This window comes from Ceratotherium simum, chromosome 22 (genome assembly GCF_057802395.1).
Source record: "Ceratotherium simum simum isolate JZ-2026a chromosome 22, ASM5780239v1, whole genome shotgun sequence".
Taxonomy (NCBI): Eukaryota; Metazoa; Chordata; class Mammalia; order Perissodactyla; family Rhinocerotidae; genus Ceratotherium; species Ceratotherium simum.
In genome coordinates this window covers 48,784,676-48,803,698 of record NC_141921.1, presented here as the reverse complement: position 1 = coordinate 48,803,698, position 19,023 = coordinate 48,784,676, and the positions used below count along the sequence as shown (strand labels likewise).

The window sequence follows — 19,023 nt, the reverse complement described above, 5'->3', positions numbered from 1 at the left end:
CAGGAGCTCCTCCCAAGTCACGAGAGGCCCCTCCACCGGGGAGATGGCCTCGGCATCCCAGCAGGATTCAGGTGTGGCTGCAGAGGGTGCACAGGGTCACAGAGGCCTGGGGTCACAGGTTCCAGCTCGGCATGGGGGAGCCCTCAAGACACATTCTTTCACCTGCCTGAGCCTCCCCCATGTGAGTGGAGCTGGCAAGGCCCACAGCGGGCCGGCCATCGGGTTCCACACATCGCACACTCAGCAGCACAGAGCTGCAGCAATAGCGGCGTCAGGCCTCTCAGCTCAGGAGTCCAAGGACCCAGCCAAGGCCAGGAGGAGAGCCAGCCGTTCCCAGGGGGGCAGGGGTGCTTACCCAGGCAGGTCCTGCCGTCCGCGTGGAGCCGGAAGCCGGGCCTGCAGTCGCAGAGGTAGGAGCCTGGCACATTCACACACCTGTGCTGGCAGCCGCCGTTGTGTACCTGGCACTCATCCACATCTGAGAGGACACAGGGCCAGGGGTTAACAGTCAGTACCTGCCCAGGCTGCCCACCCACTGTGCGCCGGCCCCAAGATCCCCAGCCCAGCCCCCTCCCTGAGGACACCGCCCTCGGCACAGGTGCCCAGGCCGCACCCAAGACCCTCCTCTCAGGCCACGCCTGCAACGCTCCCAGAGGCCCTCACCCATGCCTGCCGGAGCAGAGCGCAGAGAGGGCAGGGCCCATCCCCGAGGCCTGGCCAGCCTGCTTGAGAGGAAGAGCCGCCACCTCTGGGGGCAACCGGAATGTGGGGTGCAACCAGAGGTCGGTCAAAATGTGGGCAACACCTGGGGGTTGGCCGGAATGCAAGGAGCAGTGGTCCAGCAAACACAGCGGCTGCAGGGGGAGCAGACCAGGGGCGGGGAGGCCCCGCTCTAGCACCTTTCAAGACTGAGCCTGGAGCACACGCTCATCCTAACTCCAAACCCACAAATGCTCTCAGGGCAATGCAGCCCTCTTCTGGGGCCCACGAGCCCAAAAGGAGAAACCAATAACTCATGAGACGCCCCTGCCCAGGCTTCAGGGGAAGAGCCCAAGAGAGGGCAGGGCAGGGGGTGTGTCCTGGGTTGAACAGCATCCCCAAAATTCACGTCCATCCAGAGCCTCAGGACGTCACCCTATCCGGAAATGGGGTCTTTGCAAACATGATTAGTTCAGGATCCAGATGAGATCATCCTGGGTAAGCAAGGCCCTAAATCCAGTGCCTGGGGTCCTGGTCAGAGACATGCAGGGAGGCAGAGGCCGGAGGGAGGCAGCCACAAGCCAAGGAGCACGGGGAGCCACCAGAAGCTGGAAGGACCAGGCAAGGAAGGGTCATCCCCTGGAAGTTTCAGCAGCAGCATGGCCCTGCTGACACCCTAATCTCGGACTTCCGGCCTCCAGAACTGGGAGAGAATAAATCTCTATCGTGGTATTGGTTTCAGCAGCCGCAGGAAACTAGCACACGTGGTGTGAGCCTGGGGTCCCCCCGTGGGCTCCCTATGCCAGGGAGACAGGAGGCCAGCATAGCTGACCTCCCCAGAAGAGGACCTAGCGGAGGTCCTAGGCACTCTGCTTCCAGGAGGACACCCCACACCTGAGACCACACGACGACCTGCACCTGCACTGGACACCTGCTCCTCCCCCCGGCACCTGCCTCAGGCCACAGGGAAAGTGTTGACCAAAGGCCTAAGAAGCTGCCCCAGGAGCCAAGCCGGGAAGTGGAGGGGTGGGAAAAACCCTTCCCAGGGCTGGAGGCCCAGGGGGGCTGCACCCCAGGAGGGTCACCGCCTGCAGGAACGGAGAGGTGTAGAGGAGGTTCGGGCTGCCTCGCCTCTCATCTCTCCCTCCAGGCCCACTTCCGGCAACCCGGGCAGTGACCAAGGTGGACAGAACAGAGTGGCAGGAAGATAGGAGGCAGGATGCCTCAGACACCTGTGTGCGAGGCTGACGCCAGGAGTGACCCGACTGCCCAGGAGACGGGGGTAGGAGGCCGCTGCTCGGGCAGCACAGATATGGAGGAGCCCCGGGGCACCAGGCACGGGCATGTGTTCCTCAGGCAAGTCCACACCTTCCAGACGCCAGCTTTGCCAACGAGGTGACCAGCTTCCCAGACCAGAGAAGAGAGGAGACAGAAGAATAGATGCTCTTTGCTCACGGGCGTCTACCAGCCGAGTCTGGGGCAGCTGGGCGACTGGCCCAGGCACCCTCGCCTGGACAACAGAGGCCTTGACCGCTGACCGTGCCTCACAGGGGAAGGCTATGATCGGCTCAAAGTGCCAGCAAAAGATTCCACTCTGCATGGCTCCACTGGGAGAAAATACAATTTCGAGGGGCAAGTCCTCAGCTGTGTGGCAAACACGGCCAGTGGGCGTGACGCAGGGGCTGCACAGAGCTGACGTTTCTAATTCTGCTTCACCATCCGACAGGCCCACGTCATCCACCACAACTCCACTCTCCAGTCCCCCCACCACTGCCCCATAAAAACGCCCACCTCCGAGGCTCCCATCCTCAAACTCCAGCCATCTGAGCACACTTTTGACGGGTGCCAAAGGCCACAGGTGGAACCCAGGGTGAGGCCCCTCCTGGTTGTCCCCCGAGCCTGCCCATCAGGCTATGCTTCCCACGTACGGAACCCTGCCACCAGTACACGCTCTGAGAACGTGCCTGGCATTCCAGAAATGACATAAAACGAACCCCAGGAGACCAGGTCTCTGCCTGGACCCCCAGGGCCATCTGCTCCATGCACAAGCCACGTCCACTCTGGGGAGACCCCCGGGCCCCTCCCAAGCCCCAAGGCTGCCTCAGAGAGGAGGGGGCAGACAAGACCAAGAGCATCTCTCCACCTGCACCGGGGGAACCTGCGGCCTCCTCAGAACGAAGCCAGGATGATGATCGGGAAGAAGCTTGAAGGCAAAGGGTTAGCGGCCCCCAACAGAGCCCCAAGGAGGCTGAGGGACACAGGGCACCAGGGTGTGGGGGGTGGGCTCAGGGCTCAGCGTCCAGATCAGCTGGGGGTGGAGAGGCAGACCCACACCAACTGAGCAGGGCAGGGCGGGCAGGCAGCACCCACCCGAGGGGGCTCAGAGAGGAGACTGCTGGCTCTGAGACCCCTGCGAGGGTCCCCAGTACGTCAGGATGTGAATGTACAGAGCACAGCACTGGGCATACAGTAGATGCTTAGCAAGGCTTTGGGGGAAGAGGTGCCACGTGTGTGCTGTCCAGGGAGGAGGGTAGATGGACCGGGTCTCATGTGTCTAGAGTGGCCCTGCCCAGCCAGCAGACAAAGCAGGGAGAGAAGGATAGAGGGGAGGTTGTTCCCAGCTCGGCCGATGTGCTCCGGACACGGCCCAGGGGCAGGCACCGAGCCAGCAGCCTGAGGGGACACTGGCTTCCAGAAACCTGGCTCTCAGCAGGCAACTTGGCATCCACCTTGGGCTTTCCAGACACTCAGCTGGAGGAGAGGCTGATTCAGCAGCACTGCTCCCCCGAGAGCAGGGACGCTCCTGAGCCCCTCGGACACCTGGCTGGGGGGCCACGTCCTTAAGCAGCGCCCAGGTGAGCGGGCCGTCCAGGACACATGGGGAGCCCGGGAGAGCGTCTGCCCCTCACGCCAGCCCAGCAGCCCTGCAGGCCGCAAGGACACCAAACTGATGGACAGTCTGGGAAGAAGCAAGGCGGGGACACTGGGGCAGGGTGCAGCCATCGGTCAGCAGGACCTTCCCACTGGGCTGGCCCTGACAGCCGGCCTCCTGCCCCTGCTCGCACTTACCACGCACAAGACCTGCACTCTTATCCCCCTCCTGCTGTGCAGATGGGAACACTCAGACTCGGCCGCCCACCTAGTACCCACCCACCTAGTACTCTCAGAAATCCCGCTCCGGCCTAAAACACACAGCCCCACGTCAGCCGGGCCTCCCCCCACGCTGACGGAGCCCCAAGCCCTGCCCACCCCCGGAGCTGCACTGCCCGGTGGTCAGGAGGCAGGGAGACTGCGTTCATGACTGGCGGCACAGGCGGGGGCTACGAGGCTCAGCTCCGGGTTCCAGCGCCCACTGTTTGCTGTCCCCCAGTCTGGATGTCTGAACACAGCGGGGCAGTTCAAGGCTGAAGGGTCTGAGGCCTCCTCCTTCACCTCTCCAGGCAGTAGAAGCCGGCTTAGGGGGCAGGGCATTTGGCCAGATGACCTCCTGTCTGGGTCCCCCCCAGCTCTGAGATCTAGGCCCCTTTATAGAAATGACTTACACTCAGAAAACAAGGCAGGATCCAGTTACCTGAACCCTGCCTGCCCGGCTCCCAAGGCGGGCCATGTGGTGGCAGAAGAGAGCCGCTCTCAGACAGCCCCAGAGACCCCGCAGCTGTGGGCCCTGTGATGATGCTGGCAGTGGCCATAACCTAAGTAGCCACAGGCTCAGGAGTCTTTAAGGAGAGTGTGGTTAGCTGAATAATGGCCCCTCGAAGAGGTCTGCATCCTACTCCCTGGAACTTTACACAGCAAAAAGGACTTTGCAGGTAGGATTAGGACCTTGAGATGGGAGATTATTCCAGGAGATCCAGGTGGGCCCAGTGTCATCACACAGGCCTTTATAAGGGGGAGGCAGAAGGCTCAGAGAAACAGAGATTTGAAAATGCTGTGACTCTGGCTTTGAAGATGGAGGAAAGGGCCACAAGCCAAGGATGCCAGCTGCCTCTGGAAGCTGGAAAAGGCAGGAAATGGGTTCTTCTTCCAGAGCCTCCAGAAGGAACCAGCCTTGCCCACACCTCGATTTTAGCCCATTTCGGACATCTGACCTCCAGAGTTGTAAGGTAACAGACCTGTGTTGTTTTAGCCACTAAGGCTGGGGCATTTGTTACACCAGCCACAGGAACTGAACGCGGAGCACATAACTGTTAGCTCTCAAGTCTTTTGCAGAGCCACGACTCACAGAGTCTCAGAAACCCAGGCTCCCAAACGTTCACTCTGGCCAGTCTGCCTTCCTGACTCCCACAGTCAGGTCCACTGTGCCCTCTGGAGGGCTAGCTGTACTCCTGGGTCCTGTCCGGCAGGCCTGCCCTCGTGGGCCCCGCTGCACCACCAATAGACAGTGATCCCTGTGGTGGGACCAGCGCCCTGAGACACCCCAGACAGCGGGGCCCCAACCGAGCATCTGCCCCTCAGACTCTGACACTATAGCAGAAAACATCGCTCTCCCAGACAGCACGGAGGGGGGCCTGGTCCCTGCGGCAGTGTGGACACCCCCAGGCTGAAAGGGAGCTGGGAGGCCGCCTCCCCGCCTGTGCTTACCCGAGAGTCAGAGGAGGACACCTGCCCCTTCCAAAGACAGCACCCAGCCCAGGGCAGACCCACCAGGCCCTCTCCAGCCCAAGGCCCAGTCGCCACACCTGTGGTGCAGCACCCACCTGCACGGAGAGGAGCTGTCGGAAAGCCCTGTGGCCCGAAAGCCTCTGGACCGCACCTATTTTAAGGAACAGCTCAGCCAGGGTTCTGCAGGAAAGTCCCCACAGCCCTGCTGCTGCCATCAGCTGAGACGTGTGACTGGGGACTTAGGCAGCCCAGTGAGGGAAACTGCCTCGCACACTGGCATACGGTGACACATCACTGTGCTGACACTGGGCCAGTTCACCTGGGAGCCTGGCCGGACCTGCAGTGTCTGCTGAGCTGGGCGATGGTGGTGCCTCGGGGAGCCCATCACGATGCCATTGGGAGCCCGTGGGGTCTCCACCAACTGTCACCCAGTCACACCAGCTCCTGGCCCAGAAGCACACAGCCAGGGTCAAATCAGCTGCACCTGCAGATCCACCCAAAATAAGCCCCTTCTGAAGCCTCACCCGTACTTACGGGAAAATCTGAGCCCTCTAGGATCCTGCCAGAAAGCTCCACGCAAGTAGTCATCAAGTTCAAGGTCCTGCTTTCCCCCCAAATATGTCACAGGGTCCTCACCCCCGGAGTGTGTACCCCATTGTCCACGGGCCCTTCTCTCTCCTCTGAAAGCTCAAGCAGGCCCTGGAGCAGGGCGGGGCTCCCCAAAGCCCAGCCCCGCCTGGCCCAGGCCTTTGGATGCTGCACAGTCTCACGGCATTTAGCACCGCCAGTGGTGGAGGGACAGTGCCCGCCCAGCCTTGGCTGAGCCACCCAGTGGGAGGGCTGCCTACCCCATGGGGACCAAGCCTGGGCCCCAGCTGGCCAAGTAACAAAGCCAGGGGAGGCAGGAGACTTTGCCCAAGTCAAGGGCCTGCAGCTCAGTGCTCTGCGGGCTCTGCGGGCCCTCTGGGCATGGAGTGCGGCAGAGACTGGCCCAGAGGATGCTGAGCAGGGCCAGTGTCTCCAAGGAGACCAGGTGCCCTGCACAGAGCCACACTCAGGGGCCTGGGAGGGCCTGGAGAGGAGTGGCCGCCGGGTAATCCAGGTGATGATTCACCGGAGCAGCACACCATGCCCCACCTCACATTCCTGAGGATGCCCGCCCGACTCCAAGCTCCAAGGATCCACAGACGCTCAAAGGAGCTTCCTAGAGGGAGGCTGGCCCAGACTGGGTACCAGATCTGAACCGCAGGGAGAGGCAAGATGGACCCAGGACAGGGGTGTATCCACTTCCCATGGGCTGCTGGGGTCCTCGAAGCTGACCCTGCAGCCCACTAGGCTGACCACCATGCTCCCAAGGACCAGGGAGAGGTGGCAGGCAGAAAGAATGGTGCCTGCCACAACCATACACGACCCCCAAGGGGCCCAGGGGCCCAGGGGTCTCTCTCGAGCCTGCCTTCCTACTTGATCGGCACAGCTGCCAGTGCCCTGGGGCAATGCACTCCCTGTGGCCACCGGCAAATGCAAGAGGATGTTTCTCTTCCTTCTGGTCATGAGACCACTCTGCCGTCAGCAACCCCGCAGCCAGGCCCGAGAGGCGACGGGAACGTCCGATGACTCAGAGCACACGGGCCCTGTCTCAGAGGCAGCGGCCGCCTGCCGGGCACTGCCCCCACTCGCTCCCTCCAGCCTTGGCGCTACCAGACGCCAGGGCGCAATGGGCGCAAACTTAGAACAGAAGAAACAAAGGGAGCGCACGGCAGAGCAGGCTCCCCGTCCCGCCCGCCCGCGCAGAGCCCACCTGGCGCCCACCTGGCCTCCGGTCGCCGGCGCTCACGGGGTAGCCGGCCTGACCCAAGTGGCACGGGTAGCAGCCCCTCCAGAGGTAACGGTAGTGCGTGCCCGCGACGCGCGCCAGTCCCCCTAGGAGCCCAAGGCACCAGAGCGCGGCCAGCCCGCCGCGGCCCCGGTACGCCTCCATGGCCGGGTCGGCAGAGCGGCCGGGAGGGCTCGGGCTCCCAGTCCCGGCTCTGGGCCGGGGCGCACACTCCGCCGCCCCGCTCCAAAACGTTCGGCGCCGCCAGCAGCCGTTCTGGCCCGGCGCGCCCCACCTCTCGCCTTTATGTTCTCAGCTTTCTCTCCGCCCCCCGCAGGTAAAGGCCAAGTCCTTGGACGCCAGAGGGGCCGCCCCCAGCCCCGCCCCCAAGCCCCGCCCCCCAGGCCGAGCTGGTCCCCCCCGCCGCACCCGCTGCGCGCCCGCCACCCCCGCCCCGCGCATTCCACTGCGCGCGCTCCCGCACCCGGACACAGACACAGACCCACGCACAAACACAGGCACCCCCCGCAAACACACAGACACACGTGCACCAACACAGACCCACGTGTGCAAACATGCACACAAGACACACAGAACCCTGCACAGACATGCACAGGCACATACATACACAGAGACACACACCCACAAACATGTGTGTTCCCAGAGCCAAAACGGAAAAGACACCAAAGTGGCAAAGGAGGCCACCCTGGCGACACCAGAGGGCTTGATGGAGGCAGCGTGATAGGGTTGAGCTCTGCCAAGTTTGGGGAGGGTGGGGAGCCAGAGGCACTTTGAGGCCAACCCACCACAGTGCAAATCCTGGGAGAAGGGAAGATGCCTGAGGCCTCCAAGCCCAGTGTCCAGCGCCCAGCACTGTCATGCCTTCCACTGGACCAGGCCAGTACCCGGAGGGAGCCTGTGCCAGGGGATCACTGCACCCCAACAGCAGGTGGGAGAGGGCCAGAGCAAAGGGAGGACTTGCCAGTAGGGACAGTGAGCCCCAGGTGTCAGGCTGTGGAAGCCATGGACGCACCTCCAACCCCAGGCCCCTTGACCCCCACTTGGATCAAAGGCACTGCCTAGGTCCCCGCTGTGGCTGAAGCAGCCTCCTTAGGGTCAGGGGGCTGCAGTGGCTGTGCATCCGAGGGACCTATGCATTTAGGCCCTGAGGAGCACTTGGCCTGCAGCCCCTCATCTCATGCAGCCCTGTGCTGGCCCCTGATGTCTCGCCCCTGGCACCCCACCTAAGCTGGCCAGGCCATGGCCTGGCCCGGCCCTCCATGTCCTCGGGAACTGCTGGGGCAAAGGCCCTGCTGGCCATCACTCTGCCCAGCCCACCTGTGGGCAGGTCCAAGGGGGCAGCCTTGAGCCCGTGGAAGAGAGGCACCATCTCGCCTCACCTAGTCCTGTCTGCAGTCCAGAGGCAAGCCCATCCCATTGGCCCCCTGCCCGCCAGGCGCCCAGCAGTGCAGAAACGGGCCTGCCTGGGGCTTGACCGCTTGTCTGCCGAGGCCCCCTGGGGATGCCCGTCTCTCCTTCTCTCTCTGAGCGGCACACCAGCCCGCAGACTCCAGGCCCTGACCCTGGGGGGCCTCGGTAAATCTCCCTGATGGACACACTGTCAGATGGCTGCTTGAACAGTGCCTTCCACACGTGCCAACGCCATTTATCATGACATGCATCTCATTTGCCCACAGCTCATGAACCGGTGCTAACAAAGATTTGATGGTCCCACCCTCTGCAGCCACCAGCCCGGTTGCAGGGGGTAGGGGGCCGTGGAGACAAGCTCCAACCCCCTGGGGTGGCCAGAGGAAACCCTGACTCAAAGATCACCCTCACCAATGGAAACAGGGCCTGGGGTTCCTCCGTTAGCACCCCTTCTGGGGGGAAGCCTCCCTGAAGTGGCTGTTCGCAGTATCACTAGCTCCCTGCTCATGCAGACCCCACTCTGCCATCCTCTAGGACCAGGGCCACTGGAGGAGGAACAGAGAGGACAAGTGGGAAGTGGACGTGTGGGGGAGGGAAGCAGGGGCTGCCCCCGGCCTCCAAGTCTCGCCCACCCTGGAAAGGCCTCCTGCCTTGTCCTGTCGACAGGTGGACGGCAGGGCCCTGAAGCTCCTCGGTGAGTCCCCAGCAGGGAAGGGCAGGCGCCGGGGGCCTGGCCCTGGATGACCCTCGGCCACAAGCCCCTGTGGCCACTGAGCCCTTGAAGTGTGGCTCATCCTGAAGCCAGATGTGCACCAGGAGTAAAGCGCACGCCACCTTCTCGGCGTGAATAAGAGGCGAACCACCTCCTGAATCCTTTCTTTTTTTTTTTTTTAAAGATTTTATTTATTTTTTTTTATTTTTTCCCCCCAAAGCCCCAGTGGATAGTTGTATGTCGTAGCTGCACATCCTTCTAGTTGCTATATGTGGGACTCGGCCTCAGGATGAACGGAGAAGTGGTGCCTCGATGCGCACCCGGGATCCGAACCCGGGCCACCAGCATCGCAGCGCGCGCACTTAACCACCAAGCCACAGGGCCGGCCCCTGAATCCTTTCTATATTGATTTCATGTGGAAATGATTATAGCTGGATATATTGCATTACATAAAAATATTAACATTGATTTCATCGATTTCTTTTTATCTTTTTAGTATGTCTTCAAGAAAAGTTAAGACTCCATATCTGGCTCTCATATGTGGCTCACATTCTATTTCTATTAGATAGCACTGGTCTTCCCCATGCCCAGCCCCAGCTCTGCTAGTAAGGGACAGCGCTGTGTGGCCTCAGGCAAGCCACAGACCTCTCTGTGCCCATGTCTGAACAAGGGATGATAATCATAGACCTGCCTCATATGGCGATTATGAGATGATGGGGGAAGTGCTTCACTGAGAGTCAGTAAGAATCAATAAAAGTTGGTGGCCATGGGCCAGCCCCGGTGGACTAGTGGTTAAGTTCGGCGTGGTCTGCCTTGGTGGCCCGTGTTTGGTTCCAAGGCACGGACCTACACCGCTTTGTTAGCAGACATGCTGTGCTGGTGGTCCACATACTAAAAAAAATAGAGGAAGATTGGCATGGATGTTAGCTCAGGGCGAATCTTCCTCACCAAAAAAAAAAAAAATTGGTGGCCGCATCTGCATGCCTGACCCCCTGCCCACCGAGGCCCTTTGCTCAGGCAGATACTCCCAGGCCGAGCAGTGAGACCCATGGCAGTGTCCAGAGCAAAGGCCAGTGGGGCAGTATCCTGGGACCCATCCATCTCCCTGCTCCATGTTGCATGTGGCCATGGTCCAGAAGGCATCCTAGAAGCCAGCCAGGCCAGCCTGAGAAGAGTCACGGGACCCAAGGACTGTCTCTATCCCACCATAGCCATCACCTAGGTACCCCCACCGCCCCTCCCCAGCCCCCGCACCTCCCCACCACAAGTCTGCTGGGAACCACCCTTCTGACCCTCTGATCCCACCTCAGGGCTGCCTCCACCTCTTTGTATCCACCGGGACTCCAACTCACATCCTGGCCGGAGCAGAGGTCATTCACTCCCAGGCCTTCCCGGGGCAGGAGTGTGCTGCCTCAGGCCCCTGTCCCCAGAGGCCAGCACAGGGCAGGGCTGGGGCAGAGCAGAGCACAGTCTGGGGGGCAGCAGACACGGGTCCTGGCCCATGGAAGGGCTGGATGGCAGAAGCCCCAGGACCCCACAGGGCCTCAGTTTCCTCCTCTGTACAGCAGGCGGGGGCTGGATTAGGGCAGCGCAGGGGCCCCTGGGCCTGAAGCCATGGGACACACGTGACTTGGAAAGGAGAAACGGGGCCAGGTGTGTCCCCTGCCTCCATGCCCACGGGGTCCAGGGAGCAGGAAAGCAGCCAATAAAACAGCAGCTCGAGTTTCCAGGGACAGCTCCTGAAGCACAGTGAGGCTCTCCGAACGCTTTGTGACAAGTTTAGGCAAATGAAACATCGTCTTTCTGCCCTGGACGCCCTCAGGAGCCACGAGAGGCTCCTGACGTCCCAGTCCCATGCCACCCTCCACGTCTCCTTCATCACACAGGGACGGGCCAGCAGGGGGGCTGCTCCCACCCCCCATCTCCTTCCTCCTCTCCCTGCCCACCTCTGCTCTGCTCCTCACAGACATGCCTGTCATTAAACCCTATTCTGCCCAGAAGGGAGCCCACATGCAGGGGTGCCCACCTGGGCAGCCCTGGGCTCTGCACTTTGCACACCAGCTCCCAGGACGTTCCAGGACAGTCCTTTTCCAGAGACGTGACCCATCCAAGGTCACATAGGACAGAGGGGGCAGCGAGGGGCCGGTCTGACTCTGATCCAAATCTTGTCCTCATTGGGCATCTGCTCCAGGCTCCTTGAGACAAAGGGCCCCCGTGGGCACCTGGCAGCCCCTCTGCGTGGGCACCCAGCAGTTCCCGAGTGAGTGGGAGGCAGGGGCCCAGGAGGAGGAAGGGGGCCTGTGCAGGGGCAAACGGGGTTTCTCCTGCTCACCCACTGCCCCTCGCTACAGGCATCGCTGGACTGTCAGCCAGAACCCAGCGCTGGGGCTCCTCCGGGCCGGGCCGCAGAGGGCCCTCAGGCTGAGCTGGACTGTGGGCAAAGCGTTTCTAGGAAGCTCTGGCTTCAGATCCCCACTCTTACTGTCCTGTCTGGGTGGCCTGGCTCTCCCGGAGTCCCAGCTTCCATAGCAGCCAAGATGCCCATCCTTCCTCCCGCCTGATAGACGGTGAGCTCCTATGCATCCGTTGAGTGCCAATTCAGAGATCACCTTCTCTGCAAAACCTCCCCAGCCGGCTCACCTCCAGAGCCAGCCGCTGCCGCCTCTGTGCTCCCCCTGCCCTGGCCCAGCCCTCCTCTCTGCTTACCCATTCATTCACTCACGCATTCGTTCTTTTCATTCAACAATGACCTGTGCTCCACTCTGGGCAGGACACAGATCTGGGGTGCAGTGAAGCCTCCCCATCCAACTGAGGGTTACATTCAGGTCCCCGGACCCCGGGACAACTCTTGGTATGGATGAGCTCTGGCAGTGCCTCCCTGAAGGACTGGGGGTGCCGATGGCTCTGGGCCTCCATCCCCACAAGGCCGGGCATGGGGACTGAGGCACAGCCATGGGGGCTGCAGCCTGCCAAGTGCAGAATACCACCAGCAGCCCAGACAGTGCTCACAGCCACCCCACTGCCCCCCTCAGTGCCGCCGAGAGCATCCAGGCCTGTGGCTGTGGGGCCTGGAAGCTGTTTGGGAAATGCTTTCCCGATGCAGAAAGGCAGGCTGGGCGTCTCTGCCCCGCGGAATGTCTATGTGTCAGCAGGAGCCGTTCCCCACCCGCCAGGCCGGCTCCAGCTTTCCTCTCCAAGCTGGGCGGACACCGGGCTCCTCTGCCAGGACCCAGGCTGGGGCAAGGGCCCAATGCTGCCCCCCGAAGGCCACAGCTCCCACTTAGTGCTGGGCCCGTCCCACCACAGGCCCCTGACACTGGGGCCTCAGAGTAGAACTGCCATGTTTCTGGGGCCAGCAGGAACCAGAACACGGCCAAGCTGCAAAATACGCCCCCAACTTGGGGTGTCTGTTCCTTGGTGCTCACGGATACCTCCTCCATGCAGCCCTCCCTGAGGCCTCTCAAGGCCCCGCCTCGCTCGGCCTCAAGGTTCAGGGACCTGACCACATGCCACTAACCCACCAAGAGGGAGGCAGTGCCTGCTCGAGCAGGCCGCCCCGGCCTCTGAACACAGAGCAGGTGCCGGGTGAAGTCTGGCTGGGCCTGGGAGCGTGAGGTGCCTGCGTACCTTGGGGGGCTGCCTCATACCCCACTTCCAGGTTCCTAGGGGTCAAGGCACGGGGTGAGGAGGCCCTCCAGTGGGACCTGAGGAGGCCAAGGCCCCAGGCACCTTGTCCAGCCGCTGAGGGGGAAACCCACAGAGCCAGACACTGGTCCTTCCCGTGTGGTGGGGGACGGCGCATTCCCAGGGCCCAGTGTCTCAGAAGGAACTAAACCCTCAGCAGGCAGGCAGGGTGCAAGAGAGAAGAGTGGCACTCGGAGAAGTCACTGCTCGTGATCCCAAGATGCCTGCTGTGGGAGGTGAAGGTCCACGGGCACAGCCAGCCCAGGGTGGGCAGCAGTAGGCAACTGCTCACAGATACCTGTGGTGTCCTCTGTGCCACTGGGCACTGCGCAGGGGCTGGGCCAGGCTGTGCCTGCTCACAGGTGGACAGGTGGACCCAGATCGAGGCCACAGGAGTGTGAAGCAGCTGGCAGGTGGGGGGGACTCCAGGCCTCACCAGCACCTCCGCTCACTCCCCTCCCCCTCCTGCTGAAGTCGGGTGCGTCACGTGACTGGTTTCGGGGCTGGGAGCGCAGAGGCCAGGTTGGAGGACCTTGAAGGCCAGGGGGAGCAGTGTGGGTGCCATCCGGGAGCTTCAGGGCCACGGGGACTGTAAGCAGACAGGCCAGTGATCAGACGGCACCCGACAGTCCCCCCAGCTGCAGGGGAGAGGGGCAGGAAGGTGCTAGAAGGCTGCTGATCCCCCGGGCATGTCTTCAATCCGTCTTAGGGGGCTCAAGGACTTTCAGCCCAGAAGCCCTCCTCGCCACCTCTGGTCCCCCAGGTGACAAACGCCCTGCCTGGCTGTTTCCACCCTTGATGTCCAGAGCCAAGCCCAGAGCAGGAGGTCAGTTTGCCGTCAGGACTGTCCCACACAGTCCTCCCCCTCCACATGGACCGAGTAGACCTGCCTCCTGGACGTCCCTCCCACCCCTCCCCCACGGTCACCCGGCCGCAGTTCATTTCAGGAGCAGAGCACCGGCCTGTCGTTCCGCTCAGCCTCACGTTAAACCCATTACCGTCTCGCTCCTCACTCAGGCCAAAGGAAGGAAACTGAAACCTCGGCTGTTTCCGAGAGCCCAGCTGACATTCCTGCCTGCAGCTGCCCCTGGCTGGGGCTGGGCGGAAATGCGGGAGACCCCTCCTCTTACACACACGGGCCCCCTGGGGGAGCCCAAGATGGAGCAGCCTCCGTCACCGTGCTCTGCTCCGGAGCCCAGACAGCTCGGGGACACCCAGACCCCAGCACCACACCAGAAAACCCAAGGCCTGGTCCGCCCCAGGAGGCGCCCGCTGCCGGCCAGACCCAGGGCCGTGCTGGAGGCCTCCACACACGTGTGTACAGGTGTGCACGTGACAAGGTCCTCTCAGTCGCTCTCGGTTGCCCAGACTCACTCCCCTGTAGCCATGTGAAGGCCAGGGTGAGGCCACGTCCAGCCCCGGGGAGCACCTGGGCCCCGGAATACTGACATGGCCCCCACCACGGGTACAGCCCCTGAGGCCCAGCTCTCACTGGGGACATCCGAGATGCCAGGGAGCAGCGACCGAAGAAGGGGTGCCCGGACAGCCCCAGGGCTCACCCCGCACTCAGAGGAGAGGAGATGGTGAAGGCCTAGTGCTTCCTGGAGGAGGCAGGCTTCGGACAGGTACAGGGGAAGGGGCAGGACATGCACACTGCCCTGTCGGAGGACATCTGGGCAGGTGCAGGTTGCTGGCGCAGAAGCAGGGAAGGCCGGTACGGGGTGAACGCCAGGCGGGGAGTCTGGCCGAATCTGTGTGCCTGGCCCTGGCCCACAGCAGGCACCCAGCTGCCAGAGCGAACCAGCAAATGAACAGCCCGGCACATCACGGGCTCACTTCCAGCACCCCCACGGTCGGTCACCCCTCATGCAGCCCTTTTCCCACCCAAAGGCCAAACAGATTGTAGGACTTGGGTCACAGGGGTGGCAGCCAGCTCCGGGCGGGTACCCAGGGCCAGCTGCCTCCCAAGGTGCCCAGACCTGAAGCCGGCAGGGCTAGCCATTGGCCCCTCCTGTCTCTGAGGCCCCCATGCCGCCCACTAGTCCTCAGGGCCACCTGCTACACAGACTGAGCTCGGGGACAGCTGCCGTCCACATAAATGCAAAGCGGCAACTTCTAAGCCCCCAGGACCTCGCAGCTCTGACCGGCTGCTGGTCCCTGGCTCTGAGCATTCACACCCTCCCCCCAAAGCCGTACACAGAAGATGCACTAGCCCCCAGGGTCTTATTATCACAGGCATCTCATTTCCTTGCCAGGAGGAAGGAAAAGCTCTTCCCCTCTGCATTCTGGTGCCTCCACCCACCCCCGCACCCACCCCCCGTGCCCACCCCCACGCCCGCCCCCGTGCCCAGAGCTGCTCTGGCCAGACCCTGGGGAGCAGGGAGCCATAAGGATTTGACCACGGGATTCCAGGGTTTGGTTGAGGGCTGGGTGGGGTCAGGAGCCCAGCCACCCAGCAAGGTTGGGAGTGGTGGGGGGTGAGAGGGTGGGATGGAGGCCCGGCCCAGATCCCCTTTTCAGGAGACCCTGGAGAAGAGACGGGCGGGGGCATGGTGGGAAAGGTGCAGCCATCATTACAGAGGGAGGGACAGAGATAAGAGGCATCCCAGAGACACAGGCAGCAGGAGACTCCAACGAGGAGGCCGGGCGCTGGGTGGGCCCATGGGCGAGCAGAAACGCCTGGGGAAGGGAACCGGACTCAGTGACAGATGCAAAGAATGGATAGAAGAACTCTCCCACCCCGCCAGGCCAGGGGAGAGGCGAGGTGGACAGGGCTGGGCAAAGGCCTGCCCTTTCCGGGAACGAGCCTCTGAGGGCCACCCTGCCCAGCCAGGCTGCACACGCCTGTCTCAGGCCTCCAGCCCCGCCAGGAGCCGCGCCGCACTTCCTCTCACTGAGCCCCGAGTCTGGGGACTGCGCCTCCGAGGGCCACACCTGTGCTAGGTCGGGGCTCAGGGAGGCGAGCCCGGCCCGTCCGGCTCCCACATCCAGCTCTGTCCCCTGCCCCTCTGCCTACACCTACGGGTCCTGTGGCCAGCTGTGGGCGCCCAGAGCTCAGCCATGTCGACGCCTGCAGGCTGCACATCTTGGGGTCTCCTCCCGGGAAGCTGCCCAGTGCCCTGGGCTTCGGGGGTCAGTGCAGGCCCACGAGGCAGGCCCCTGTCACTGGCTTGCTCTGCCTGCGGGTGCTGAAGCCTATTATTTTTCCTGCCTTGGCCTTAACCGAGAACACACCTGCCAGAATCTGCTCCCCAGAGGCATGAATGGAGCCAGGGTTGGGAAATGAAAGCTTTCAACTCGCAGCTCCTCTGACGGAGGAGCCTCTGGCTGCAGACGCCTTGTTGGAAACATTGCCATCCTGCCTGGAAGGACTGCGGTTCACAGCCGGGTTCCCTCGCCGTGTCCGGAGGACAGCCAACCAGAGGTTCTGGCCCTCGCAGGAACGAGGCAGGGGCTTTGTGACCGGAAGGCCCAAGTTCACGCTGGGCTCCGCGGCCCACAGGTGCACCACAAGCCTGCCAGGCTGCCTCTCTGGCCACAGTCTCCATGTCTGTAAGGGCAGGTGGCTCAACAGATACATGCTGAATGCCCACCATGTGCCAGGCACTGGCAGTGCAGGCAGTGGGGAGTGAGCAAGAAGTCCCCTCCAGCTCCCAAGAAAGCTGGCAGGCCAGAGGAGAAGGGAGGGGACCCTCTGCACGGGGCCTGAGCACCAGACCTCAGTGGGCCCTGGCTTGGTGGGGCCCACAACATTGCCCTGGGCTTCATCCCTCGCGCCCGGCACCCCCTGCCTATGTGACCCCAAATGCACTACTGCACCTCTCTGGGCCTCCACTGCACTTTATAAAATGGGGGCCACAGGGTGGCCATGAGCACTGAGCAGCACAGAGTTGGGGGCTGCAGCCAGGCCTGATGTGGAGTGCGGGCTGGACAGGGGGGCAACCTTCTTGAGGGCACCGTGACAGTTCCTGGCACCTTCCTGCTCTCCTGAGTCAGCGAGAGCAGGGGCATCCCGGGAAATGCAGATGCCCTTACAGCACTAACACCTCTCGAGAGATCCCTCGGGCAGTGGGGAGTCGTGTCATCAGTGGGGCCAGGTACTGCCCCAGCAGGGGGCCCAGGGAAAGCCCCCCCCCCAAGAAGGGGCTAGTGGAAATGTAGTGGGCCCCATCCTGGGCACATGACGAGGGTCCTTAGCATCTCCCCTTGACCCCATGGCTAGAGGACAGCACAGCTGGCCCGGGTCAGCCCAGAGCCCTCCCAGCCCAGGCCTGAGCCCCGGAGGCTCCCTAAGCAAGGCCTGTCACGTCCCACATTCCTGCCTCTCTCCGGGGCGGTGAGAGCCTGGCAGTTCCCTCGCTCCAGCCAGGCCGAGTGGGTGAGAGAGAGAAGCACTTGTCGGGACGCATCTCCCAGATGCTTTCCTGGATGGGGCCAGGCTGGAGCCCACGGCAACCACTGAGGGGGCCGGGGGTGGGCGGGCAGGCCTGCAGCGAGAGGCTCCTCCGCGGCCTGTGCCATGCTGAGCACACGCGCCTTAGAGCAGGTCCCCTTCGCTCTTGAGAAGGGTGGCTCCCACCACGGGGGCAGTGGAACCATCTGCTCAGCACAGACATCAAAGCTGGGCCCACAAGGGTCAGGGTCCAGGGAAACCGTAACAGTGCCAAGGCCTCCAGCTCCCACGGGCTTCTCACAGACACCCAGATGAAGACCCCGGCTCTGCTCAGGACGCCCTCACAGCCAAGGAGCAGCTGAGAGGCAGGGGTGGACACGGTGAGCCCCCCAGAAAGAGCCAGTCATCTTCACGTTGGGCCGAGAAAGACGTCCACCCGGAGAAAGCTGGCTCGCTGCCCAGCCCTGCCTGGCAGTCACTCGCAGCCCCCTCTCCCAGGCCCCCCTTATCTCCTGGAGGGAAGGGGTCAGTGGGGGTGGGAACAGCAGGACAGTCTCAACCCAGCATGGGGAGGCAGGCCTGTGGGCCGGGACCCAGGAGGCCCCACCCGTGCCTCACATCTCCCCCATAGAGACACCTGGATTTTCTCCAACGGCAGCATTAATTTCTCACTCTGAACAGGACTGAAAAATCCTCCCCATTCCAATGTCACTCTGGTCTTCAAGCCAAACCATCCAGCTTAATGTAAGGATTGGACCCATCTCACAGAGGGAGATGTTTACAGGACTGAGCATCCCCACCAGCCTCCAGAGGAGAGAGGGGAGGAGGGGAGGAAACAAGAGGGCCTTGGGGCAGGCGTGCAGCACCGCCAGGTCCCCCAGGCCTGATGGAGGTCCTGGTCCCCATCGTGGGCCTGGACGTAGGTCTCCCCTTCCCGGGCCTTGGTACCCTTCTACCCTAGGCCTGGATGTAGCCCCCAACGTCCCTGCAGACCTTGGTCTAGAGGAGGCAGTGAGGTTAGAGAGGAGGGCTGGCGCTCCAAGGCGAAGGCAGAGGATGGGCTCAGCTCAGCTCTTCGCTCCATCCCTGGTCCCCCCTGAAGCTGGCCTGGGGGCTGGGAGCCTGCTATAGGTGCTGGGCTGTGGGCCACAAGACATTTCCCCTGAGTCCTCTCCAGTGCCCTAAGAGGCAAGAGGATTAGTCTCACTGTCCAGATGAAGAGACTGAGGTTCAGAGTTACTTACCCAAGGGGCTGAGTTGAGGCTCATCCTGGGCCTCGCTGACAGCAAAGTCTGGCCCCAGAGGGGCCTCCCCAGAGGGCATGACATGGAAAGCTGGGCAATCCCGGATGGGAGCTCAGGGCCCCAGGCAGCCGGGAGAGTAGCTTTATGGAGGAACCCACATTTCTCCCCAGGGCCTGCCGCCTCCCTAAACCACAGGTCTGAGCCCACCCGCCCACGGGTCTGGGGGGAGGGCTGGCACCTGTCAGAGGCCGCGCCCTGTCTGGGAAGAAGGGGAAGCAGCAGCAGGCGGGCAGCCTCACCTGGGAGATGTGCCCGCACCCAGCCCCCCTGCAGTGCACACAGCTCCTGCTCCAGGACACTCTCCCAGAACACGACAAACACACCGGCGCAGGGACGCTCCCAGAGCAAGGGCCAAGGCGCCCTGTGGCCAGGCTCCCGTGCCAGCGCT

General features: G+C 62.8%; 1 protein-coding gene across 14 annotated transcripts in view; it reads right to left on the bottom strand.

The window, feature by feature from the left end:
- MEGF6 (multiple EGF like domains 6) overlaps positions 1 to 19,023 on the bottom strand; it is a 112,418-nt gene that overhangs the window by 37,074 nt on the left and 56,321 nt on the right. For 13 of the 14 annotated variants that reach the window (XM_087446958.1, XM_087446956.1, XM_087446949.1 and 10 more), the window contains exon 5: positions 356 to 478. In XM_087446958.1, coding sequence (XP_087303084.1) covers positions 356 to 478 — 123 coding nt within the window. Of the gene's footprint in view, positions 1 to 355; positions 479 to 7,110; positions 7,318 to 19,023 lie in introns of those variants that run through there. The other variant, XM_087446957.1, reaches the window with a different exon arrangement.